General features: G+C 37.0%; 3 protein-coding genes across 3 annotated transcripts; 2 read left to right on the forward strand and 1 right to left on the reverse strand.

Moving 5' to 3' along the window:
• The first annotated feature begins 1,969 nt into the window (after nucleotides 1–1,969).
• On the forward strand, nucleotides 1,970–4,733 carry LOC121799215 (coniferyl alcohol acyltransferase-like). The gene is made up of 3 exons (XM_042198553.1): nucleotides 1,970–2,406; nucleotides 3,538–4,074; nucleotides 4,189–4,733. Exons 1-3 carry the CDS (start codon nucleotides 1,999–2,001, stop codon nucleotides 4,576–4,578), a joined length of 1,335 nt encoding a protein of 444 aa, XP_042054487.1. The 5' UTR covers nucleotides 1,970–1,998; the 3' UTR covers nucleotides 4,579–4,733.
• Nucleotides 4,734–14,264: 9,531 nt separating this feature from the next.
• Nucleotides 14,265–16,974, forward strand: LOC121799963 (leucine-rich repeat extensin-like protein 2). Its single transcript, XM_042199496.1, has one exon. The coding sequence runs from the start codon at nucleotides 14,367–14,369 to the stop codon at nucleotides 16,620–16,622; it is 2,256 nt and encodes a 751-aa protein (XP_042055430.1). The 5' UTR covers nucleotides 14,265–14,366; the 3' UTR covers nucleotides 16,623–16,974.
• A 6,577-nt stretch (nucleotides 16,975–23,551) lies between these two features.
• LOC121801306 (probable protein phosphatase 2C 44) lies at nucleotides 23,552–26,707 on the reverse strand. The gene is made up of 5 exons (XM_042200774.1): nucleotides 26,214–26,707; nucleotides 25,187–25,444; nucleotides 24,331–24,607; nucleotides 24,073–24,227; nucleotides 23,552–23,992 (listed from the first exon to the last, which is right to left on the reverse strand). Exons 1-5 carry the CDS (start codon nucleotides 26,262–26,264, stop codon nucleotides 23,855–23,857), a joined length of 879 nt encoding a protein of 292 aa, XP_042056708.1. The 5' UTR covers nucleotides 26,265–26,707; the 3' UTR covers nucleotides 23,552–23,854.
• Between the last annotated feature and the right edge of the window lie 1,060 nt (nucleotides 26,708–27,767).

The following is a 27,767-nucleotide window of genomic DNA, read 5'->3' on the forward strand; positions in this document are numbered from 1 at the left end:
GCCACAATAAACAAAATTATAAAAATAAATAATTAACAATCACACAAAATACGGAATTAAATGTACGACACAGATAGGGGAAAATCAATAATAATATTAAAATTTTAAAAAGCACATTAATTAAAAAAAACTCCTCTTCCACACACTAGCCCCCCCCTCCGCCTCACTCCTCGCCGCTATCCGGTGTTGGATATTTTTAGTGTAATTGGATTAACTTGATTGATCAATATGATCATAATGAGACATCAAATAAGTTTGAATTCGTTATGATTGGAATGGGGTTCGGGGCAGCGCCCCCGAGAGCGGGGTCCAAAGGGCGGCAACCCCCCTTCGATTTTTTATTTCCATTAAAGTTGCTATACAGAAATCTTCATCCGGAAATGTAATTTCCGATAATTGAAGGACCAAATTACAATATTTAAAACCCGCCAAAACTAAAAAAAAATCGGCTGGCCGATCAGGAGCCTGCAATGGCGGCCAGCCGATCGGCGAGTGCATCGGCTAGCGCCCGCAAATCGGCGTGCGCTCGCCGTTTTTCTCGCCGATTTGCCGCTCGCCGGCTGCAATGGTTCGGCGAGCGGACCGGCCAGCGCCGGGAATCAGCTAGCCGGTCCGCTCGCCGCCATTGTGGATGCTCTAAAGGCAATATTAATATTTTACTTGAACTTCTTATTTGGTATAAATCAAATTATGCATTTCCCATAAATCGGATAAAAAGACAACTTTTATAAAAAGATTCACAAAGTTTAGATACATACTAACTTCGTCCCACACGAAGTGGATCATTTCTTGTTTGGCACGAAATTTTATACATTGATATTTTTTAGTTTAAGTAGAGAATGTCCTATTTCTATTTTAGTAAAATATGTCATTTTAAGTGTAATGTCACATACTTTAAATGAGATGAAGGAAGTAGTACCTAGTTTATTCAAAAGTTGAGAAGGCTTGTGTAAACTTAAACCTTTGACTTTGTCTACCCTCAAATTAAAAAAACAAAATACCAGTATAAATTTATTAAAGATGATGATAGTAACTTAGTTGCGGAGATGTTTCCTTTAATTAATAGTCGATGATTTGAGTTACCATTATTAAAGTGTTAATGAAAAATTGTTATTGATATTTTTGAAAATAATAATAAAAAAATATATACTGATTAAAGGACTATAATAGTGCTCAATGTATTGGAATTCTTTCATTAGAATCAGTAGGCATACACTCGTCAAATTAAATTAAATTAAATTAAATTAAATTGGTGTTAGGAGGCATACACTCGTCAAATTAAATTAAATTAAATTGGTGTTAGGAGGCATACACTCGTCATATTAGAATCAGTAGCTTGTCTCAATAGTTTCAATACAAATAACATTATCGATATAAATTTTATTTAGAAAGATGGTTTAATACATAAGAGCATATACCTACTAATACTCAAATACTGTTAACTTTTTTCTCCTTATATAGTTTGAAGGTAAGATTATTTTTATATAAAATTATATTATCAGTTGTAATTTCATGAACTAAACATAATATATGAGTATTCAGTCATGAGTATGCTTTAGCTTCAATATTCAAAGCCAAATTACAGGTTCTTAAAAAAATACTCTCTCAGTCTAATTTTAGATTTCAACTTTTCCCTTTGGATTTGTCTCATCAAAATGATCAATTTCCATTTTTCGAATAAACTCTCTCCTTTTTTATTAAATAAAAAAGTACATACAATAAATACGTGGAGTATATACTTTTTTCACGTTCATAACGTTTAAGAAAATGACTATCTAAATGAGATAGTGAGACTACATAATTATTGAACACAAAAGTGCATATAATAAATATGTAGGGTATGCATATATACTATCGCCATCTATAAACACTTCTATAATAAATAAAAAAAGAAAATAAACACTTCTATAATCTTATGTTATACCCTTATGTATATACACTATCGGCATCTATAAATAGAACCATTTCGCATTCATCTCATTACACCAAACAGCCACCATGAACTCCGGCGATTTTCCGGTGACAATCAAGCGGAGAGAGGTGGTGGCCGCCGCCCTACCGGTGCAGGACCACTGGCTGCCGATGTCCAACCTTGACTTGCTCCTCCCGCCCCTACACTTCGGGATCTTCTTCTGCTACAAGAACGTCGAAAGGGGGTCGCCCGAAAACATGGCCGCGGTGCTCAAGAAATCCCTAGCGCAGGCGCTGGTCTACTTCAGCCCCTTGGCCGGAGAGATTGTGGCGAACGGCCAAGGCGAGCCGGAGATTCTATGCAACAACCGCGGCGTTGATTTTACTTGTGCTTGTGCGGGTGTGGAGCTCAGAGACATCGATTTATATAGGCCGGATTTGTCGGTTCACGGCAAGCTCGTTCCCGTTCTCGTGCATGGTCTTCTTTCCGTTCAGGTATGACACGGACTTTAATTTTTTTTTTAGAATTTTCTTGGACTCAAAATAGAAAAGTGACTTGACGACGAAATTTTGGTTACTAACGTTAAATTATATATAGCGGACTAGAAGTCGATATATGGTCGATGTGGATGCTCAAACGTCACATGACTATATATCCATCTAGGATTAAGTCATGAAATTCAATCTCATGAACCAAACATACTACAGATTTAATCACGAGATATAATCTTGTCGACCGAACGTGCTCTTAGTATTATTATATCGCTTTGTGCATCCATTGGACTATATATAATTTGACATAGGAGCCAAATATTTGTGATATTAATCGGCATATTTGCGAGATTGATCATATAATGTGACCAAAATTTGTGGTCTTTCTAGTAATTTGTCATTTTTATATATATGCTGTTTTTTTACTGGTAGTTGAATTAATTCACGGTATAATGGAGTATGTCGAGTAGTTCAACTCTTCTCAGGTAATATTATATTCGTCAAAGGCATCCGACAGTAAAATTTCATTGATCAACAATTGTGTATTAATAATAATAGACTAATAGTAGTATTATTACAAAAATTGATTACGGCCGTTAATTGCACCCACATTCGCTCAATAGTAGTAATTGTTTAAAATTGTTACGTTAATTTAAAGCCTTTTTACTTATGTCGTACTTTTGATCAAAAGGGAATAATAAAATTATTAGAGTGGTTAATGTACTGTAGAAGTAGATTAGGAATGTGGATTTGTGTTTGATTTCTCCACCCACAAATTATTACTTAAATTTAGTTGGTGGCTTACTTTGAAAGGTGCCACGTAGACATCACACTTGCATATATTAATAGACTCATTCCAAGAAGAAATGTAGTAGAAAAAAAATGAGCATAAGTGTATAAATTCGTAGCTTATATTATGATACTACTCCTATATTGCCAGTTGAATTTTATTCTTATTACATTTATAGTATAATTATAAAATAGCTAACCTTCGTCAATAATTTTTTCTGTGTCCATCACTGCTTAATGTTACGTTCTCACTCCGCTCTAAATTGAAATAAACGAAATAAAGGATCAAGATAAAAGATCCAAATTGAAATATCGTTAATATTGTTATGTTTGAATGCAAACAAGGTGACGGATCTGAAATGCGGCGGCGTATTCATCGGCTGCACCTTCGACCACCGCGCCGCCGACGCCCACTCCGCCAACATGTTCCTCACCGCTTGGGCCGACATCGCCCGATCAAACCCCATAAAGCTCCTCCCCTCCTTCCGCCGCTCCCTCTTCAATCCCCGCCGCCCTCCGCAGCCGCACGCCTCCCTCGACAAACTCTACGCGCCGCTGCTGCAGCCGCCGTCCGATGACGGCCCCGACCGCCTCACGAGCCGGATCTACTACATCCGCTCCGACGAAATCGAGCGCCTCCAGTCCCAATCCAGCCGCAATGGCACTAGAAAAAGCAAACTCGAGTCCTTCACCGCCTTCCTCTGGCAAACCCTAGCCTCCGCCGCCGACCGCTCCAAGACGGTCAAACTTGGAGTGGTGGTCGATGGAAGAGCGCGGTTGAGCAATGACGAAACGACGTCGTTGGAATCCTACTTTGGGAACGTGTTATCAGTCCCTTACGTGGAGGCCAGTGCTGGCGAGCTCCAGTCAACACTATTAAATGTAACACCCCTTACTCGATTAGTATTATTATTATTATTATTATGAATTCAATAAACAAATGACCTTGGCAATTAAGGAGTATGATATTAAATTATTTGAGGTGGTACACTGAAGGTGGTGGCAGACATGGTGAGTGCATGCATAGCGAGCGCATCGAGTGCAGAGCACTTCCTAGCACTAATAGACTGGGTGGAGGTGCGGAGGCCGAAGGCGGCGGTGGTGAAGGTCTACTGCAAGGAGGAGAGGGATGAGGCCGCGGTGGTGGTGTCGTCAGGGCAGAGGTTCCCAGTGCAAATGCTGGATTTCGGGTGGGGTGGGCCGGATTTCGGGTCGTACCATTTCCCGTGGGGTGGCGAGACCGGGTACGTCATGCCCATGCCCGCCCCACACGGGAATGGAGATTGGATTGTGTATATGCATCTCAAGGAAAGGCACCTCAATTTGGTGGAGGCACGTGCGCCTCACGTGTTTAAACCTCTTTCTCCTCACTACTTGAAGTTTTAATAATTGAAATGTATATATATATATATATATATATGAGTTTATTTAATTGTTTTTTGTTATGGATATTGTATGTATTTAATTTTATCATATTGTTCATGTGTACATTAATATCCTAAGTTCTCATGGGCCCATCCTAATGCAATTAAAATTCATGTGATATAATTGTGAGTATGTTTGTCTAGTTTCAATTTTTATAACGCGGTTAGTAATAAGACGTAATCTTTCTCATCTTAATATGCATGATTCATTGAATGTGATAACTGATAAGACGTAGTTAAATAATTTTCTTACAAGTTTGACTCTAAACAGTTAAATCTATTATTTGAAGTATAATTATTTGTTTAATAGTTAAATCCAACCAAATGTAGTTTACTTATATTCCGAAAAGGGCATCGTATAATTGAAACCATTAATAGCGTTATAGCTACTTTTGGTGGGATGGCAATTGAAGGATCTTCTATGCTAAAATAGGTAAATTCCTAGATATAATTGTCAGAAAAAGATAAATAGTTGTGGGTAACAAGAGCAGAGTCAGGTAGGGCATGTTTGCCTGGTCATAATACTCATGCCATGTGGATGTGTCAAATGGGTACGGTCGGCATGGCCCAGCCCGGGTCTGGTCGGGCTCTCTCAGGGGCATGCATGAGCAGGTCAGACTCGGACTAGACAAGACCTTTCAATAAATCTGTGTCTAACGTAGCCCAAATTCATTCGCTAAGTGGGTCGGTCTAGGCTTGAAAAATTATTCATTTTTTAATATTATTTGGTTACTTATTTTATTTTATTACCCTATACGTTTATAAGAAAAAGTTTCATATTATTATTTTGGTTTGTCTATTAAAATTAGTCAATTTCTATTTTTAAAAAAAAATTCAATATGCATTAAAACTAATAATGATGTGAGTCTCGCAGCCACTATCGACTAACCATGCTTCAACTATTTTTTTCCCTTTTATTCACCTCTACTTTACTAATTTCTAACTAAAACCATATTATCCCCCAATATTACTTTTTAAAGGATAAAGGACGTATTAAGCATTACTTATAAAATGAAAATAATATATATCATACTAATATAAATAGAATTCCTACATTAAAAAAAACGTAGATTTTCGGATGGTCGGGCTTCAAATAGAATTGGACTAGGCCCAATATCGAGTATAGCCCTCCTCAAGCGAGTGGGCCCAGTCCAATCCCTCCTAGTTTTTGTATTAGGTCAATCCTGGCCCACAGCCATACAAGATTTGGGTCAAAATCTTTAATTAGCATAGGTCAAAATCCTAATAGGCTAATAAAATTCAATTTAATTCGAATGCACATTTTATCATTTTGTATAATTTCAAATATGCTGATAAATCATTGATTGCCAACTACTCTTTAATTATCGCTAAGTTGACATAATTTTAAACAATTTAACCTCTAGCGTTATTCCTGGGAAGCTATAATTAATGAGACGCGTTTTTGTAGAATCTCATTCTTTCATTTTTTTTAGAGTACTATATTTAATTGTCACTCAACAAAATATGAAAATGTATTCATTCATATTTTTATTTAATATATTTAATTGATCACTCAACAAATTATGAAAATGTATTTGATTTATAATTTTGACTTTAAATTAATGATTCGCAAGATTAGCCAACTGTTCCTCCTCAATAGTCAACATTTTTCAAATTTTTCGAAAATTCTAATGTCGAATACATATATTAAAAATGTAAAAGGGTTAAACTATACACTTGATAAACAAAGTAGAACTCGAAATAGTTAGACTACTTGGTAACCAAAATACTAGCTTCCCTGTTGTACGAACTTAATTATATTATTGTAATATAAACTAATATTTACTATTATTTGTCATTCAAGATATAATATGTCTTAAAATTAGTAATTATATAGGCGAGTGACAAAAATAAAAAAGATTATGTCATCATCGAAAAAAGTCGTGAATGAAGCGTGAAATGTGTGGATGCTTAATTTTCATATTTCAAATTTTCAATCAACAAGAAAATCAAAGGATCCATACAACTTTCATCTTATTTGATCAATATAATATTTATAAGAACTACTATATGTTTTTGGATTTATTTTCATTTTATATATGGGAAAGTAAGAGGTGAAAATTGGGGTTTGGGAGGTGAGAAATTTCCAAACAATAGTCACTATTAGTATTTTCTTTTTAAATGATAAGAGAGAATAAATGTTTTAGTTGGTTGGCCAGCCTGTTTGAATGGAAGCGGTGATTATTTTAGCATATTCTCGTCGTCGCCTTCTTCTTTAGAAATTCTTCTTTTTTTTTCTTTTTTCGTTGTTTTCTTTATAAAAGAAATTTTTTTCCAATGATGATCCGCAAAATCTAAGTGAGAATAATTATATATGACCTCGACGTGACAAATATTTTGTGTTTTTATTGGGTACACTGATATTACCTTTTTCGATTGATGTTTGTAACATTCTCATGAGTATCAATCATTTTTTTATTTATTTATAAAAAATAATCTCGATTATTTATAATAAGTTCTATGTCGAATTAGATGAACTTCTATTCGTAACTTTTTCTTATAGATAGATAAATACCAGTACTAATTTTTAAAGGTATCGTTATTGTGGATTCAAATCTAAAACCTTTAACTCTAGCTATTAATCAATAATTACTTTATTATTAGGTTAACACAAGCACACAAGGGAGTATTTTTAGCTATGGAATGAAATATTCAACGAGTAAGTTTCAAAAATATTTATGAAGATATTTTGTGCGTCTAACACTATCATAATTAATTCCTTTCTTGTGATTAAGAGTGTGGTAATAATATAAATTCTTGATTATGGTATTTCACTTTTGTATGATCTCATTTCTTAAGTTTGGTTTCAACGCGTAAGCATTGGGTTTGTTAGGTGGTTTAGATCATTAAGTGTTTTTGTGTGAAGGTATGTAGATTAAAATAGCTTATCTTTAAAACAAAACTAAAATGTAATGACCGAATGAGATGACAAACTCACATATGTTTTATTTCCTTCGTTCCACGTTAATAGAAACGTTTCATTTTCTGCACTTGGTTTAGAACGATAATAACAAATAGTAGAGTGAAGAAAAAGTAAGGTAATAAAGATAATAATATAGAAACAGGTACTATTATTTTCTCTACTTTAACTATTTATTACAATTTTTTTTCTAAAACAAGTGCAGAAAATGAAACGATTCTATTAATGTGGAACGAAGGGAGTAGTATTTTTTATTTTGTAAATACAATAAAAAACAATCATAATTTATCTAAATTTTGAATATTTGATGGATTCCAACGATGAAAATGACAGTTTTGTGAAAAGGATGTCATTATACAACAAAATTTCATCGAAAAAATTTAGGCACACAAAAACACACTTAGATATATAAAATTTTATTTTATTTTTAACAATTTAATTTATGATTTTCTATTAGTATAATTTTTATATTTCAATGTAATTCTAGAATTTTAATTAAAAAACTTCAAGTTTTAGTTATTTATATTCATGTTATAAATTACAAATATCACATCAAGATATAGAATTAAAGAATACTTTTTTAAAAAAAAGATAATTAAAGAAATTGAGTTGCGACTTTATTTGGGTACTAAATCGCATGCATTGAAGGTGTTTTGGCTTGATTTCAGAATCGAATATAATGTTATGCGACAGTTGAAAATGTTATTTATTATATTTATGATACCAATTGTGGCTGAGTTGTTGATGCCCAAAGATGAGTAAGATTTTATCTTTTAATTAATACTCTATCTATCTCAATTTATTTATACATTTTGACATAACACGAGCTTTAATAAAGATTAGTCAATGTATTTTGTGTATAAGAAAAGGCATAATTTTGTTATTTTTTATGTTAGTTAATAAATACTCATGATAATGACTATGTTAATTTTACATAAATAAGAAGCAGTTTATTAAATAAATATGAATATAAAATATACGTATTTTTAAATGTCAATAGACTATTATCAATCGTGCTTACTTGTATATTAAGGTATATATTCTCCAAAACTGGGTAGCTGGAGATTCACTTAATTGTACCAAAAGATAAAAAGGAGAAAAGAGGAATACAGTTTTTATAACTGAAAACAATATTAATATTAATTGACCAACGCGGTTTGAGTTTGAATTTTAGAGAGAGAAAAGGCGTCTTGGCCCAACGTGATAGCGGGTCCCATTTCCTGCTCTGGCAAACAATGTACAACAAACCACTCAAATTGTACACCTTTCTCTCTCACACACTTTTTCGTCATAAAAATAATTCAAACTCTTTTTTACACAGACAGAAAGGTTTACTTTAACAAGATTAATGTAGTTTTTAGTGGTAATTAATATCTGAGTAGTAATTTTTATCCAATCATATCATAAGTGAAAACAATTAGTGACTATTTTAGATTCTTTCTCTCCAATAAAGTAACGACACGTGAGGGCAAACAATTTCCACGTTGGAGAATGAATAAGAGTTGTAAGCATATATAAGGGCTACCCCAACTTTATTAGTATTGGACCTTTTGGGGAGTACTCCAAGAGCAAAAGCGTGAGGGCTTTGCCCAAAGCGGACAGTATCATACTAATGTGGAGTTCGGGTGTGCACCACCGATCCCCAACAGTGGTATCAGAGCCCTGGTTCATGGGTTGGGGCCTGTGTGGCTCGGGGTTCGGTGGGTTGCGCTTGCAAGTTCTCCGATGTCTCTGTGTGAGCTCGACCAAGACCTGGGTGACCCGTGACCTGTATATCTCTGTGTGAGCTCGACCAAGACTTGGGTGACATGTGACCTGTTTGAGATCTTGGTCTTGGTCTGGTAGTCTTGGTTTGAGGGGAGGATTGTGGTGAAGCAAACCATATCCCACATCGGAGAATAGACAAGAGTTGCAAGCATATATATAAGGGCTTCCCCAACTCCATTAGTATGAAACCTTTTGAGGAGTACCCCAAGAGCAAAACCGTGAGGACTTTATCCAAAGCGGACAAATTTCTATTTAGTTTGTCGTTTGTTGTAAAAAAAGAATTGTCTATTTTTGAATAGTTCTGGATTCAAAATGTAAAATAGAACAATTTAGTCATCAAATAATGATTAATGTTTTTTTTTATCAATTCAAATGTCAAATGGATAAGTGTCATATATGGCATGAACTTGCCAACTCAATTTCTAAATATATAGTTAAAAATTATGTACTCCTACTATAAAATAACCATAGACCGCCGGATTAAGAGTTTAAAAACAAAATACTACTATAATTTATGGTTTGTAAAATAAAATTCGACGTGCTCACCATATATATGAATGGGAGTGTATTAGTTGCATTCATGTTGTTTTCATTTTTAGATAGGGGAGAGCACTAGATACTGAATTAGTATTAGTATTATTTATATAAAAAGTCAATCACTTGAATGATCATCAATGTATACATTACAATCAAAATATATTACTCCATAAGTATGAATTTTTAGGTTGGTTTCCACAATAACATATAAACAACTTATTAAACTCTAATCTCAAACATAAAAATTGAATTGGTAAGAAATAATTTTAAAAATAAAACTTGAAAAAAGTTAATAGTGAATGTGCACTGTTAAAAAATAAATAAAATGTGCATTTTTATTAAGTTGTGAGAATAAGAGCCCATTGTAGTAGAAGTGAGGCACCGGAGCTGTAACGCGCTTTATCACACGTTTACGCTATAAATGTCTTAATTGCACGCGATAAAGAAATATTCTTCAATCTACAAAATTAATATCGCTTTTTTCTATTTTAAGTTGTTTATAAAAATTAATCACCTTTTATTTTTATTAAAAAAGTTGTTTAATAAAGTGAATTTCAAATACTTACTACTCCCTTTTTAGAGTTGAAATATTTTTTTAACACGGAGTTTAAGAAAATGAATGTTTAATATACTTAACGTAGATTATAAAGTAGATAAAATAAGAAAAAAATAGAGAGAATAAAGTAAAATAGTGAGTAGAGTATACAGAATAAAGTAAATGAAAGAATAAAGTAGTTAAGAAAAAAGTGAGTTAATTAAACTGCTCCTACTACCTTTTATGAAAATCACTCTAACTATAAAAGAACTTTTCATAAGAAAAAAATGACTCAATTATGAACGAACAAAGAATACTAACATAATAATAATTTTATCTCTATTTAATTTACATTATAATATTTATCTATCTCTATCTAATTTACTTTATTAATATTAATTAAAATTTGTGAACCATATGATGAGATAAGTATGAATGTTTTCACATGGCAATATAGTCTATGGATTATATTAGTACCCTACCCATGCTTGTACCATTGCAACAAACTCAATGATAGTAATAATAATTAGGTAAGACCAATTCTAATATAAGTAAAATACATTTATTAAAAGACCACCCTTTTCACTTTTACTTGCCTCTCTCTCAAAATAATCTCGACGTGCTTCCCTGTCAACATGATTCCCACGTCTCTCTATCCCCCTTCTTATTTTCCCTTTATTTTATTCTTTTCCCATTTATTATTTCTTCCAAAAACAACTTGAATACCAATCATGTTCACAGCCAGCATTTTTAACTAAATCTTGGGTGGAAAGTGATTTTAATTAGTACTCCCTCCGTCCCATGCTACTCGCACTTTTCATTTTAGGCCGTAAATTTGGGATTGATTTTTTTGTGTAATTAAAAAAGAATTTTAGGTGTAATGAGACATCACTTAATAAAAGAGCTCTTAACTTAAACTAACATATTAATTAAATGCATTAATTCTAACTTAAATTATAAATAGTGTAAGGACTTTGTGACGAGCCGAAAAGCAAACGTGCGAGTAGCACGGGACGGAGGGAGTATTAAACATTTAATCAATTCAAGATCGTCACAGTACCATTTTGTTACTCCATTAGTACTTAATTAATTCGCCTATCAATTTGCTAATTAAAATGGAATTTCACTTCTTACACAAACGATTTCACATGTTATAAAAAAAGGGTGATGATTTAGAGACATAATGTCTCCAAGACATAATACCCCTATGTCAATTTGACATAAACCAAATTATTATATAGACTAACATACCCTTATTTTGAATTAAATAATAATTGAATAAATAAATATATATCAATTAATCATAAAAGGAAAGGCAATTCATATCAAATTACTATCTTTTATCTAAATATACATCAATAAAATTATTATCAAAAGTCAACTCATATCAAATTACACTCTTTAACTAAATAGTAAGTCATTTGCATCAAATTATTTTATTAGTATTAAATAATTATTAAAATTCTATGTCATAAAAATGACTACATGCATATACATACTTAATTTCTTAGTGTTATCGTCCAACGAAATAGTAATAGTCATTCTCATAAAATTATTTTATTAGTAGTATTAAATAATTGTTAAAATTCCAAGTCATTAAAATGACTGCATGCATATACATACTTAATTTCTTAGTGTTATCGTCCAACGAAATAGTAATCGTCATTCTCATCAAATTATTTTATTAGTAATATTAAATAATTGTTAAAATTCTAAGTCATTAAAATGACTACATGCATATACATATTTAATTTCTTAGTGTTATCGTCCAACGAAATAGTAATCGTCATTCGCATCAAATTATTTATTAGTATTAAATAATTATTAAAATTCTAAGTCATAAAAATAATTACATGTATATATGCACTTAATTTCTAATTGTTATTATCCAACAAAATAGTAATAGTCATTCTCATCAAATTATTTTATTAGTATTAAATAATTATTAAAATTCTGAATCGTAAAAATGATTAGATGCATATACATACTTAATTTGTTAGTGTTGTCGTCCAACAAAATAATAATAGTCATTCACATACAATAATTTTTTTCTATAAATAATGTGTAAAATTCTAAATTGTAAAATAGTAGTAGTATAAATATGTTATAGACTTAATTTCTACTAGTTATCATCTAGTGAAATGATAATAGTCATTTGCATCAAATTATTTTATTAATTATTATTAAAATTTGAAGTCATAAAATGACTACATGTATATATACTTAAATTCTTAGTGTTATTACCCAGCGAAATAGGAATATTCATTCGCATCCAAGTATTTTGTTATTAAATAATCGTTAAAGTTCTAAATTGTAAAAGACTAGTATAACGAAATAGTAATAGTCATTCTCATCAAATTATTTTATTAGTATTAAATAATTATTTAAATTCTGAATCATAAAAATGACTACATGCATATACATACTTAGTTTTTTAGTGTTATCATCCAACGAAATAGTAATAGTTATTAACGTCCAATTTTTTTGTTATTAATAATGTTTAAAATTCTAAATTTAAAATACTTTTAGTAAATAGATGTATGCATATATACTTAATTTTTTACTTGTTATAATCTCATGAAAGAAAGGGTTGTGTATAAAAAATGAAAAAAATTAATTGTGAAATATGACTACTAAATTTATATAGCTAAATTATTTTAGCTTTAGAAATTATTACTTAATTAAATTATTTTGACACCATCTGACAATTTAATTCTAGTATACATATTTAAATTGTTGTTCCCTAACATTTTGTCCATTAATAAATTAAAACATGTATAAATTTCAAATCTTAATTTTGATGCTCTAAGAACTCAAGCAATTAAATTGATTTATTAATTTTATACATATAAATTCTATATTCAATAATGTTTTGTAATGATAAAATTAAGATTGAGTATTAAATTTATTAAGTACATATAAGTTTAGAATTTTAAAAATATAATTGTATAATGTACTATTTAAATAAAGTTTAAATTCATTATTTAAAATTATATTTTAAAATAAAATTCGTGACTTAGCATCATAGGAGTATTTAATACACTTCATACAATTTGAGTATAATTTGCTTAAATCAAGCCATCCAAATAAATACACACAACTTTCCTAATCAAGTAATTGTTATATATAAATAAATGTTTTTATATGCATAAGGGTAGTATGGTATATATACAAAACATTTATTTAAATAAAAATATAAAACAAGCTAAAATGACTACTTTAACCTCATTATGTCTTAGACATTATGTCTCCAAAACATTTTCCATAAAAAAATAAATTCAAATATTTATACAAACGATGTATATCTGGCGTAATTGATAGTATTATTTTAGTCGCAACGGTTGGCGACACAAGTACGGTGCCTTAAATTGATTCTATTACTATTAAATTTTCTAATTCCAACTGTCATAAAACCAAGTTATTTAATTTCTGTCTTCAGTTTACTAAATACTCGGTTTTCATAAATGTAAAAAATTATAAGTATAAATATTTTGGCTCCTATTTTAATACTTTATCGTTTCTAAAAATAATTTCACCCATTTTATTTTAACATCTGTCAAAACTAACATCATCTCTATTTATTAGTAAGGTACTTATTAAATATTCCTTCTTATCTTGTATACTTTATCATTTTCTCTCAAATTTGTGAACTACGCATTATAACTTGTGTTATCTACCGTTAAAAGACTATTTTTATGAAGGTAAAATGTAGTAATGGCGTCATAGTAAAATACTCCACTAATGGCCAATTTAAATATATAACAAAATATTAGTCAGATGAAATATTTAAATAAAATGAAAAAATATTGGTAAAAAATTAAAGCGAGGAGGGAATAAATTGAGTAACAGGTGGTAGCTCACTCATTGAATTTATTATTATTATTTTGTCAGCGAAAACCACTCGTCTGTGTTCCCTTTTAATGTGCGCTAATAATCCATCTCTTCACTCATTGCATCTCCCTCTCCTCTCATGACTCCCTCCGCCACCACTTCGCGGCGGCGCCGCCCCTCATTATTACTCTTCACAGCCTTCACAATCGCCCTCGTCGCTTCGCAGATCCCCAATGCAGCTGCGGGGGAGAACGACGTCGACTTCAGAGGCATCGTTCGCGATGCCAGAAACCTCACATTCGAGAACCCTAGCCTCCGCCGCGCCTACTACGCCTTACAGTCGTGGAAGCACGCCATTTTCTCCGATCCGTTCAACTTCACCGCGAATTGGACCGGCGCGGACGTCTGCTCCTACGGCGGCGTGTTCTGCGCCCCCTCGCCGTCGAACGCCTCTGTCAGAGTTGTGGCGGGAATCGATCTCAACCACGGCGATATCGCTGGTTATTTGCCGGATGAGCTAGGGTTGCTCACCGATCTGGCGCTTTTCCACATCAATTCCAACAGATTCTGCGGTGTTGTTCCTGATACTTTCAAAAAATTGAAGGTGCTTTTTGAGCTGGATTTGAGTAACAACCGTTTTGTTGGAGGATTTCCGAAGGTAGTGCTGTCGCTGCCGTCGCTGAAGTTTTTAGATCTCCGGTTCAACGACTTCGAGGGAGGAGTTCCGACGCAGATTTTCGATAAGGAATTGGACGCGTTGTTTTTGAATGACAACAGATTCCGGTTCGGAATCCCGGCGAATCTCGGCAACTCGCCGGTTTCGGTGCTGGTGTTGGCGAACAACAACCTCGGCGGCTGCATTCCGGCCAGCATTGGGAAGATGGGGAAGACGCTGAACGAGCTGATTCTGATGAACGACAATCTGACGGGGTGCCTGCCGCCGCAGATCGGGATGCTGAAGGAGCTGACGGTGTTCGATGTGAGCTTCAACAACCTGCAGGGGCCTCTGCCGGCGGAGATCAGCCGCATGCGGAGCCTGGAGCAGCTCGATGTGGCGCACAACCGCCTCACCGGAGTGGTACCGGCCACCGTCTGCCAGCTGCCGCGCCTCGAGAACTTCACCTACTCCTTCAATTACTTCACCGGCGAGGCGCCTCAGTGCAGCAGATTCGGCGGCGGCTCCGTCGCTGACGGAAAGCAGAATTGTATTCCGAGCAAGAGCAACCAGAGGTCTGCTAAGGAATGCGCCTCCGATGACGCTAAGCCGTACGATTGTAGAAAATCCAGCTGCTTCGTCGCCGGAAGGCCAACGCCAACTCCATCACCAACGCCGAAGCCCTCGCCTAGGCCATCTCAAGCTCCGTCTCCGCCTACCTCCAGGTCTTCGCCGACTGTTAGGTCGCACCCTCCGCCGCCTCCGGCACCATCCACGCCTCAGCACACACCGCCGCCGCCTACTCACAGCTCCTCTCCGGGTTCGCACTTCCGCTCTCCTCCGCCACCTGTGGAGCATCAATATTCCCCACCACCACCTGACCATAAATCCTCCCCCACCACTCACTATAGACCACCTCCACCTCCCCTAGCTTCTCCGCCGCCACCGGTTCAATACTCCGCCCCTCCTCCGCCACCACCCTCACCGTCGCCTCCTCCACCTTCACCATCCCCGCCTCCGCCATACGTCTACACATCCCCTCCACCTCCACCACCATCACCCTCCCCACCTCCACCATACGTCTACACATCACCACCATCACCACCACCACCTTCTCCTTCCCCGCCACCACCATATGTCTACTCATCACCACCCCCACCTCCACCTTCACCTTCCCCACCTCCGCCATATGTCTATTCATCACCACCACCACCACCACCTCCACCATCATCGTCCCCACCTCCTCCTTATGTCTACTCATCCCCACCACCACCACCACCACCTTCACCCTCCCCGCCTCCGCCCTATGTCTACTCATCCCCACCACCACCACCACAAACACCTTCTCCCTGCCCACCATCCCCACCTCCACCATATGTCTACTCATCTCCACCACCCCCACCTCCATCACAATCCCCACCTCCACCATACATCTACACATCTCCACCACCACCACCACCTTCCCCATCCCCTCCACCACCATACGTCTACACTTCACCTCCTCCCCCTTCACCCTCCCCACCTCCACCATACCACTACACATCACCCCCACCACCCACCACCACCCCAGAATGCCCACCCGTAGCATCCCATTCCCCACCACCACCATCTCCCAAACACTCATCACCGCCGCACAAGCACTCATCCCCACCACCTCCGCCGCCGGAACACATTCCATTGCCACCAATAACAGGGGTGTCCTACGCCTCCCCGCCGCCACCGGTCATTCCATACTACTGATCTCCCTTCACATTTTCAGTGCCGTCAAAATCCTCAAAAATGACAGCGAATCAAAACGGGGGCAAACAATTTACCAATTATTGAGCTGTTATCTCTTCGATCATGAGCTGTTAGTATAGTTTATCTTTATTTTATTTCTTTTTGAGATTCATTTTATGGGTTTGTTTCTTGAATATTTTTTTCAAATTAAGTTATATTATTGGCTATATAATAATTACATGTATTATTGAAGTGATGTGTCGGGGAAGAGACTGCATAATTAGTTCATTTTCATACTAGTTGTGATGCTCTCTATAAATCCCAATCATCAGTCCAATTTTATTCTCTTGATCTATCTGGATTACGGTGTAAATTTGTAATGCAGCATGATGTGTTTGGTTTTATGTCTATAAATTAATGAACTCGCAATTGTGTTTGTCACAATCATCGTAAATCTCTTCGAAAATGAACTAATTTTTTCACACAAAAAAAACCTCTCACCCAATTTTCATTCTCAATTATACAAAAATGTCCTGCGGATACAATGAAGATCGGTTTCGTATCAATCTCAAAGAAGAGGACGTGCCGTCTCCAGGAACCCAAGGCTTGACGATGCCCTACAAACCAAGGCCCCGTCCTCCATATGAGGATGTCTAAGAGTGTCCACTATAGTATAGGCGTGCCGGCCGCCCCGACGGGGGCGAAGGTGGGGCGGTCTATAGTGGGCGGGACGTCCGCCCCGAAGCGGATAAAATAAAGGGGGCGGAACTGCAGTGGCGGATCTTAGGGGGGGCAGGAGGGGGCGGTCGCCCCCTCCGTGCGACTATTTTTCCCTTATCGGGATGTAATTTTACCATGTCCGCCCCCTCCGTTTGCCTCCGGCGTCGCCCCGAATAACCAAAAAAATAGCCATGTCCGCACTAAACCAAGCTAATATTATATATTCCGCCCCCTCCATTTCCGGATCCTGGATCCGCCACTGGGCGGAAGGCCTTCCGCCGAGAAATGTGCGAGGACGCGCCGGCCTATAGTGGGGGCGGGGCGGGGCGGACGATTTTTTATTTTTTTTTTTAAATTCAATTTAATTTACATATAAATACATCTCATTTCACTCATTATTTTTACACCATTCCAATTCTTCACTCATACTTTCTCTCACTAAAATTTGTGGATTCCATTAGTATTTAAAATAGACGATTTGTGGAACGAGGAGTGGAATTCTCTGATTCAAGAGGTGCAGAACGACGCCGACGTGGAGGATGCGGCGCGCGCGGCGGAGATCGCGGAGGCCGATCCAGATGGGCGTACCACGGAGCAATGAATATTTGATCCAACGTTTCACTGATATGCGCAGGAGCACAACACATACCGCACTCCAGACCGATTTGATTGAAGAAGTTTGGGCACGTAGGGGAGGTGGCGGCGCAGTGTGAACACCATCGTGGTGTTCAATTGATTAATATTTCGTTGTATAATTTTTCCAGTACTTTAAGAGTGAACTGCACCAAAAGACCCTGACTTTTCGCCTTGTAACATCAGAGGCCCCTAACTTTTAAAAATACCACCACAGGGATCTGACAAAACATATAATCACAAATCGTGTATATTTTGCCATTTTTCGGAAGAAAATGCCCAAATGGGGTGAAGGGCAGTTTAGACCTTTTGATTGCATTAGGCTGCACCCCCATGACTGCATTTGCAGGTGCGGTCTTGTCAAGCACCTGTGTAATCATAATTCCATTAATATTTTTCAATTCTGTTTCATTATTTCTTCCCTCCATTTTCGTTTCATCTACCCCTTTCAAGTTCTACTCAAATTCTTCTTTCTCTCTCAAAACAGTATACGCGATTTTACCTTCTTCGGCATCGGGCAATTTAGGGGATTTCATATCTTCGCCAGCCGTTCGGGATCTCAAATTTAGTAGATTTCATCTGGATTTTGCTGAATTTAGGGTATCAAAGAGGGTTTTAGGCGATTTCCGTTGGAATTTTATTTTGCAATTGTTGGTTGATTTTTTTTGGTTGTATGGTTACTGTCGGGCATTTGAAAATTATTTTTGCAATTCTTGGTCGATTTGATTTTTGTATTGTCAAACTGAATTGAATTCAGGTCGCTACGCAATGTCTTCTTCTTCTTCTCAATCGTTCGGCTCAAGCTTCAATTGGAATTGGCCTCGTCCAGAAATTGTGAAGTGTAATCACGATCTTGAGGCCGAGCTCGTTACATCTAGGACGGCTGCTAACCCGGGTAGACGTTACTATCGCTGCCCTATATGGAAGGTTAAAACCATGTATTTTGATCGTGTTGTCCATTAATTTTGTTGGCATAAAGATTAATGAGAAATTATTATGCAGGACGATGACTGCAAGTTTTTTCGATGGTTTGATGCGAGTCTATCCCCAAGTCAAGACAGTTATTTTCAGAGAGTGAAACTTGAGCGAGACCAATTCGAAGCTGAACTTCGAAGCAAATCTCTACTCGAAGGTGTGCTGCACGAGAAATTGCGCTTGAAGACTTGAAGCTACAACTGGGTATGAAAACTGAAGAGTGTGACACATTGGCGGTGAAAATTGGTCAGATGGCAACAACTCTCCGACGCTTAAAAATCACAATCTTGTTCTTATGTATTGTAATTTTTCTACTGTTATAACAATGCTATGTCGTGTTCACTCCGTGGTTCATTTCTGAAATCACAAACTGAAATCCTGATCGACTACGCTTTGCTTTGTTGCTATTCATTTATGTCTGAAAGCCACGAATGAGGTTACACAACTATGACTGAAATCACAAACCATGTACACAAATGAATACTACCAAACTGAAATCACAATTGAAGTTACACATTATCGTCAACATGTTGAACATCTTCACTATGTTGGTCGGTTTGTACACATTATCGTCAACATGTTGAACATCTTCACTATGAGAAGATTGTCCCATCTGCTTTAACATAAATTCACAAATTAACACCATGCATACAATCATAAATCACAACTCAATTAAAATAGGTTAGGTATGCACTAACCTCAGCCACGCTATCAACAGGGTCTACAATTGCATCGGTTTCATGATGCCCAATCTGAACAAATTATGAAATCACATATGAATACCAAACATAAACAACAAATCACAAACATGTACCACCGTCGTGTACTAACCTCTGCATGGCTAACCTGTTCACAAGTGTCTACAACCTCAGCCTCAGGTTGTATACCGTGTTCACCATGGCTAACCTGTTCATTAACGTCTTCAACCTCAACCTCAACTCCACATTCGCATTCATGGACATCTCCTTGTCCAACAACACCAACCACTGGTTCATTCCCTTCAACATCAAACACAACAGCTTCTGCTTGCTCTGCACTACATGATGCAAATGCATCCATCAAATTCTTACGGGCAGCCTCCTCTTGCCTCTTCCATTCGCGATGTTTGTCTTCTAAACTCGTGGTCAAATACTCTTCAAACTCAAGATCTCTAGGGTACCACTCAAGCAACAGTAATGGTGCCGATGGTTTCCTCTGCTCCTCCTGGTGTTGTTTCTTCCTTTTCGGTTTACTCTTCGGCACAATTGGGTTCGGTTCGTCAAGTTCTTCAATGACCACAGTGGGTTTTTTACTAGCATTCACAAATTTTAGCAACTCCCCCGCTTCTTCTTTTCGTTTCTTAGTAAGGCGGCCGCCTGTGTTATCTCGACAACATATATGTGAACTAGCTTTGTGCTAGTAGCCGCGACTTTGAGAAAAGGACCCAGATGTGCATCGTCAATTATGGGCAGCAATGGGCCTCCTATTTCCACGCCACTACAACCAGCACTGTACGTTGGATGAACGTAATAGTACTCACATATGAGCTTCCTATTGTAACCCAACCGCACTACCATGCCTGCCAGATCTACGAAATCGAACTGACGAATCCAGCAATAGTCAAAGAATGTCAATTGCCCCCCAACATACTTCTTCTTTCCATTGATTTCGAAGATTGACCCTCCGTGATGAAAACCGACGGAAAACATCCCGGGATGGTCCCCTGTTATGGTTTGTACAGAGTTAGCAAACGTCCAAATTTAAACCAACTTTTTTCACATATAAAGTCCTAAATCACAGTCCAAACAATTTCCCAAACGAGGACATCAAAACAGTTTCACAAATCAACCAATTTTCGGAGCCCTAAATCACAATCAAAAACCTTGAAACCAATTTTAAATTTGAACTTACTATATTCTTCTTCCGGATAGAAGAAATCAAGCAGAGGATCGCGAATGCTCCACGTTTCTGGGTCTACATCGATTATCTCCGGTCCCCGACCCCTTCTACTGTGTCTAGGTGATGCCGGAGGTGATTGTGACGAAGACGATGGAGTCGCCGGCTTCTTTTTTCGCCTAGAAGAACTACGAGCGGAGGACGCTCCAGCAGCACTTCGTCTCCGTTTTGGAGCCATTGATGAAAAGGATTAAAATGGCGTGAAAGGCAGAGGCGATAGGCAGAGGCTAATTATTTTGGCGAAATGGCAAATTGATGAAGTGAAGGTGGAATTGGAGGGAAAAAATATAGAGAAGCCTGGCGAAATATTTTGGAATGGCAAAAATTTGTGAAATTTCAATGCAGGTCCGATTGCAATTCATGCGTGTGAAAATAATAGGGGACAACAAGCAATGCAACCTGTCACACCAATTGCAATTCGATGTCCCGTCAACAGTGCTGCAGCTGACACAACACTGACGGCCATGCAAAAGCCCGATTTTGCCCTTACAAGCCCTGAGGGTCTAATGGTCCGAAAAAACACGATTTGTGATTATATGTTTTGTCAGATCCCTGTGGTGGTATTTTTAAAAGTTAGGGGCCTCTGATGTTACAAGGCGAAAAGTCAGGGCCCTTTGGTGCAGTTCACTCGTACTTTAATACGGAGAAAATGTAGTGTTTAATTTTAATTTCTTCACTTATAGCCGTTTTTTTTCTAATTACGTATAGTCCGATAATTTTAATTATAATTGAATTAAAATAAATGAAAAAAAATTGGGGCTATTGGAAGTGTCCACCTATAGTGACGGAAACCTTTTTTTTTTGGGCGCGGACAAAAAAACTAGGGTTGTGGACAAAAAAGGGGGCGGGGCTATTGGAGTTGTCCGCCTTATAGTGGACACTCTAAGAGTGTCCACTATGGGACCGCCGCGCCCATAGCCCCGGCGGGGGCGGTCCCGGGGCAGTCTATAGTAGAGGTGACGTCCACCCCCGGGGCGGACAAGGAAATGGGGGCGGTAGGCGGCGGACGGGCAATCAACGACTTTGGGGCGAGGACGCGCCTACTCCGGGGCGGACGCGGCGAATAGGCGCGCCGGCTATAGTGGGGTGGTGCCCGGCGCGCCAGTACACGGCGAAAATAATTTTTTTTTTGGTGAGCTCTGAGTTGTGTTTGTGAAGAAATTGTGAAGAAATTTTAATGGTAGAAATGGAATGCGTTTGAAATGGAATGCGGTAGATTTGTGAAGAAATTTTAATGGTGGAAATGGAATGCGTTTGAACAGATGATGGAAGAAGAAGAAGCAACCGCTGAGTTGTGTGGAAGAAGAAGAAGCAAGTATTTTTATTTTTTTTTCTTTTTTGTATTTTTAAATCTGAAAATTGAATGACAATCCAACTGCTTTTCAAATACTCCACCTCTAAATTTTCGTTGTATAATTTTTCCTGTACTTTAATACGACGAAAATTTAGTGTTTAATTTTAATTTCTTCACGTATAGCCGTTTTCTTCTAATTACGTATAGTTCGATAAATTTAATCATAATTGCTTGAAACATTAAAATAAAATTTGGTTATAAAATTTTGGGGCTATTCGTGTCCACCATAGTGACGAAAACTAAAATTTAGGGTTGTGGACAAAAAAACTGGGGTTATGGACAAAAACTTGGGCGGGACTATTTGGGTGCCCGCCTCATAGTGGACACCCTAAGTCCCCTACATGTCCCACATTCTCTACAACCTCTACAGCCCATCTCCCTACAACCCCTGTAGTTCGAGGCCATACACCCCGCTGCGGTTACTGTCCCAAATTCCGACGGCAAATATGCTAATTCCAGAGCAAAATCCAGAGCCTGGCGAAGACACCGAACTGATGCCCGTCATTCCTCCTCCTTGGTCTAGACAAATAAATTGTTCGAAGTGTGGGTTGCAACTTCGGAGGATGTTGTCTTCGGGAGAAATTTCAAAGCTAAAAATATTAATGGTTAAAAAATTGAAATCCATAACTAAAGAAATTAATATATACGGTATAAAATTAGAATAGGGGATTTTTTGTTTTTTCAACATATAATTTGATTTATAAATCATAAAATCTCAAAATTCTCATACATTCCATTTGACAAAATTTATTTTGTTTTTTATTTTTATTTTTCATAGTTTCTTTAGTTCAAAACTTCGGTTACATCATCACATTAATACACGTTCAAGTCACTATTAATCAAAATACTGAAATTTTACATGCGTATACCAATCAGTGTGGAATAGTTGAGAGTTTTTGAAATTTTGTGATTTGTCATTTAAATTTTAAAATCTGAAAATAACAAGATTTTAACTAAATTTTTTAATTTTATATAATTAACCCAAATTACAATTTGAAATAACTAATCCTTGTTAAATTTATCAACGAATTCACTTCACACCACATTAATTAAAGTAAAGTCAATGTGCTCACTCCACACCATATTAATTAAAGTGAAGTCAATGTGCATGAAAAGGGAAAAACTATATTAAAACCTTCCTACCATACACATTTTATAAGGATAAGAAACATTAATACACATACAAGAAAAGTGGATGGACTACGATTTCGGGAACATTAAATACAGGTAATTAAGGAAAATTAATAATAGTAATACCAATCTAACAAAAATGTGGACTATATTTTACGACAAATAAAAATGAAATAGGACACTACATACATACCAGCAAGAATGAAGAAGCAAACCAGTTCAAAATACATTTCTAATCTCAGTTTTAGTTATTTCTCATATCTATGTACATACACATAACAGCAAATACACAAGTCTTAAAACCAACTACATGAGAAATCTGCCATTATTAACAAAAATTAAGAAAAAAGGTGATTTTCCCCATCTACTCCAAACAATGCTTTTGAGAGGGAGAGAGAGAGATGCAAACTATCTACTTTGATTCTTTCCAGCAAACAAACCAAATTATTCAAACACTCTTTAGATCACATGAACCGTTACTCGACCGCATTCTTCTCTCGTAGCATCAGCCGAAGCGTATCACAATGCACGATATGTCGTCTTTGCTCTTTCTCGTCAAAGCCTCTGTGGTCAGACGCTTCGCAGCTGCTTGAGGGTCCTTGATGTTCTTTACCACGTCGACCGCCTCTTGGTTGCTCATTACCTGCACATTTCGATTTTCGGTTCAATAAGCAAATCACAATTTTTTTTTAAAAAAAAGTTAGCTTGTGTGGGAGAGCTAACCTTCCACAAGCCATCACTAGCCAATATGACAAACTGTGTGGTCGAGTCAATGCGTATGCCGCGCACATCAGGCTCCGAACTCAAATGTGCTTTGAGATTCTCGTCCCCAAAGGCGCGTGCTACAGCAAGCTGGCCGTTGACACGAGGTACATCACCTGAGATGAGAGTCTTAATTTTCATGGCATCAAATCACAAAATTCCAAATACATTCAATATATTCTATCTACAACGAACATAACGAGAAGAGAGGTTAAATACCAGGAAGAGTTGTCACGAAACCACCCTGCTTCTCGATCCTCTTTTTCTCACTATGGGGCTCGTGGTCCACAGAGAGCTGTTCGGCAGTTTTATTCCTACAAATGACTGCCCTCGAATCTCCAACGTTTGCCACCCATAGGTGCTTTCCATTGATGACAATCGCAGTAACTGCAGTCGAGCCACCGGGTCCTAATTGCATGGATTTCTCTAGGATGAGTTTATCGGTTGAATGATACGCGTTTATTATAGCTGAAGTGGGATCCTCCCAAAAATTAGGCTGCACGGGTTAATAAAACGATACCTTCAGATAAAGAAGAGCTTGCACGATAAAAACGCATAATTATCTTTGTGAATATCTCTGCCTGTTTATCCATGCTTACTACTAAAGCTCAAATCTAATGAACACAAATCCACAACCACAAAACTTCATGGTCTTGGAAACTCTTTCCTTTTCTAAAATGTTCGATAAAAATGCCTAGGCATAGGAAGACTAATAAAGGACATGGTAGTTATTCAATGTATGATGATAATGGTAGGCGATGGTTGCCATCTTTATACGAAAGTGAAAACGATCAATGAGTTGGTATAAATGCATCGAGTTGATTAACTTTTCTGTAAATCTTTTCGACTACCTTCCATCTGCTAAGCCAATACTACTGAAACACGAATGCCCAAACCCTCTGTATCAGCATAACTTTAGGTATATTATATGCATTTGAAACAATAATCCTACGAACTTTGTACACCTACAGATTTTCATCATTGCCACCAACTTTCCTTTCCAAGGCCTAGAGTTCCAATTCAAGAAACAAAAATGGGAAATAAGAATGGGGGTAGAGATAAACTGAACACACACCTCTTGCAGTATATTGTCGAAGAGATTATCCTTTAGATAAGTGGGGACACGATCGCCTAGGTGGCCATCGTAGATTGCAAACAAACCAAGAACATGATCCTTCTTCTTCCTATACTCGGCAACATGATAGTCTTCCATGTCATGACCCGACTGTCCTTTCACCAAGTGGAAGCCATGGCTCACTTGGTTCGTGATCGGTGAAGACTTGCTCTTCCCTTTTCCAGTATCGGGTGAAGAGCCTCCTAATCCAGCAATTTTCTACAAATCCCACATGAAAAAGTCCCCAAAATGAGCTACCATCAATCTCAACGCTTTGCAATTCAATCAAATCATCAATTATAATATACTAACAAAACTCCATACATAAACAACTAATCATCACTGTTAATTCTTAATTGTCAAACAATGAACACACATAACATAACCAAGAACTCATTGCACAAGACTGGGATGAGGGTCTTCAATTACCCGAACATTCTGACCAAATATGTACTGATAACGATTAATCATCAAACAATTAGCACTTAAATCACCTCTACCACATCTTATTATTCCATTATTACACATAATCAAGAACTCTGTTGCACAAAACTAGGATGATGGACTTCAATAATTCAATTACTACCATATTTCTACTCCTGAAAAAAAATCATACTTTCAATTCCACGATCATCAAATCATCGATTTTACCATACATCAACATCAAAACTCAATAGATAAACAACTAATCATCAAAGTTAATTCTTAATTGTCGAACAATTTACAGATATAATCAAGAACTCATTTCACAAAACTAGGATGAGGGTCTTCAATTACAAAAATCACTGACCAAATATGTGCTAATCATGATTAATCATCAAACAGTTAGCTCTCAAATCACCTCTACAACAGCTAATTATTACTACACACATAATCAAGAACTCTGTTGCACAAAACTAGGACGAGGGCATTCAATTACCATATCTCAACCCCTTAAAAATCCATACTTTTAATTCCATAATCATCAAATAGGATCCAAAAAGGGTACCTTGATCAAGCCAAGAGGACTGCAGCCTTTAGAAGGGCGCTTCTTCTCCATCTCTAAACCTGACAGCTAACACCAATTGATCATAAAACAAAGGGAAGCATACCAAACCCTCATACACAAACACCCCTTTCTTCTTTTCCTATCTCGATCAAGAAAAGATGGCAACAAGAACAAAAAAAAAGAGTGCTTTTTCTTGTTTGAGAAAAGACTGATATATCTATGTGTGTGAAGTCTCGGGTACGGCAAAGAGCATGTGAATTGAAGGAAGGTTGTTAAGTATTTCAAGAAGATTCATGGAAATTTCTCTTGTCCCATGAATTTTTTTGGGGGAAACTTGTTTCTCTTGATAATGGGAGAGGTGCTGGTGCTGGTGCTGGTGCTGGTGCTGGTGGTGCTGGTGCTGCAATTGGTAGAGTTGTAATGTGGGGCAGAGGAAATGGGAAGAATTGATTAATGGTGTAAGTTGACATATTCAAAGTCTAACTTGAAAGCGTGTGATTATGTTTGAATTGTCTTTCTTCTTTCCTTTTATTCTTCTGTCTTTCACTGTCTTTGCAACGAGGATTTTGAGAAATACCCTAGCCAAATTTGTCCTTTTTGAATCCTAATTCTTAGAGCATCAATCAACAATGGCCCGGAATTCCCAAAAACATCTCATGTCATTTCACACGGACTTCTCACTGCACTGCCACGTCATAAGAAATTCCCACTGCACAGTGACGGACATCCCGAAGGACTTCCCACAATTAAAAAAAAAATCACAAATACAAAAATTAAACAATTTCCGAAAGTGGAAATTTACGGAATTAAATAGTCGACACGAATACGGATAAAATGCAACCACTTTATTTAAAAAAAACATACTTCATTATAAAAAAAATACATAATTACTAAAAAAATTACATTATTAAAAAAAACCGGCTTCTCATCCCTGGAAATTCCGACACTCCCCGGCATCATCCCTGGCATTCCGGCACTCCTGCCGACGGGAAAATAAGGCGCCGGTGACTCGTTAGTGGCGGGGGAATCGCTATCGTGGTGCTCCATTGTTCTTCGAAAGAAAGGTATTTTTAGAGAGAGATATACTCGTTAATACAAGTGGTGCGAATGAAATGAAGTTCAACGGGACGTATTTATAAAATTTTAAAAAAAACATTTAATGCAATAAACAGGAATTCCGCGCGGATGTCCGTGGGAGTTAACGCAATGGCGGACGTTCGCGCGGCGTCACGACGGAATTTCGCGTAAACGCCTCGGAACTGCGGTGTCCTCGGCGGAATTCCGTATCCTTGCATACCATGCACAATGGCGGACGTCCGCCGCGAAAATCCGACACGCCGATCGGAATTCCATCGGGACGGGCGCCATTGCTGATGCTGAATTTATTTGGTGGGATGGTCGGAAAGTAATGTGATTCTTTATTGCTAAGTTCTTCATTTAATGACACATTTCGAATAAAGAAAATAATCTGATTACTATATAACTAGTGAAGATTATTCTTTTTCATCTTCATAATATAGGTTATCTTTTATTCTATTTCTGACATTTAAACCG

Source organism: Salvia splendens, chromosome 4, assembly GCF_004379255.2.
Source record: "Salvia splendens isolate huo1 chromosome 4, SspV2, whole genome shotgun sequence".
In the NCBI taxonomy this organism is placed as follows: Eukaryota; Viridiplantae; Streptophyta; class Magnoliopsida; order Lamiales; family Lamiaceae; genus Salvia; species Salvia splendens.

Bases quoted from the DNA above. Each gene is read 5' to 3' on its own strand.
- LOC121799215 (XM_042198553.1), top strand. From the start codon at position 1,999: ATGAACTCCGGCGATTTTCCGGTGACAATCAAGCGGAGAGAGGTGGTG. The intron at 2,407-3,537 runs GTATGACACGGA...AATGCAAACAAG, and splicing joins ATGGTCTTCTTTCCGTTCAG to GTGACGGATCTGAAATGCGG. The intron at 4,075-4,188 runs GTAACACCCCTT...GGTACACTGAAG, and splicing joins TCCAGTCAACACTATTAAAT to GTGGTGGCAGACATGGTGAG.
- LOC121799963 (XM_042199496.1), top strand. From the start codon at position 14,367: ATGACTCCCTCCGCCACCACTTCGCGGCGGCGCCGCCCCTCATTATTA.
- LOC121801306 (XM_042200774.1), bottom strand. From the start codon at position 26,264: ATGGAGAAGAAGCGCCCTTCTAAAGGCTGCAGTCCTCTTGGCTTGATC. The intron at 25,445-26,213 runs GTACCCTTTTTG...TGGGATTTGTAG, and splicing joins GTCCTCTTGGCTTGATCAAG to AAAATTGCTGGATTAGGAGG. The intron at 24,228-24,330 runs GTATTTAACCTC...CTCTCATCTCAG, and splicing joins TTTCGTGACAACTCTTCCTG to GTGATGTACCTCGTGTCAAC.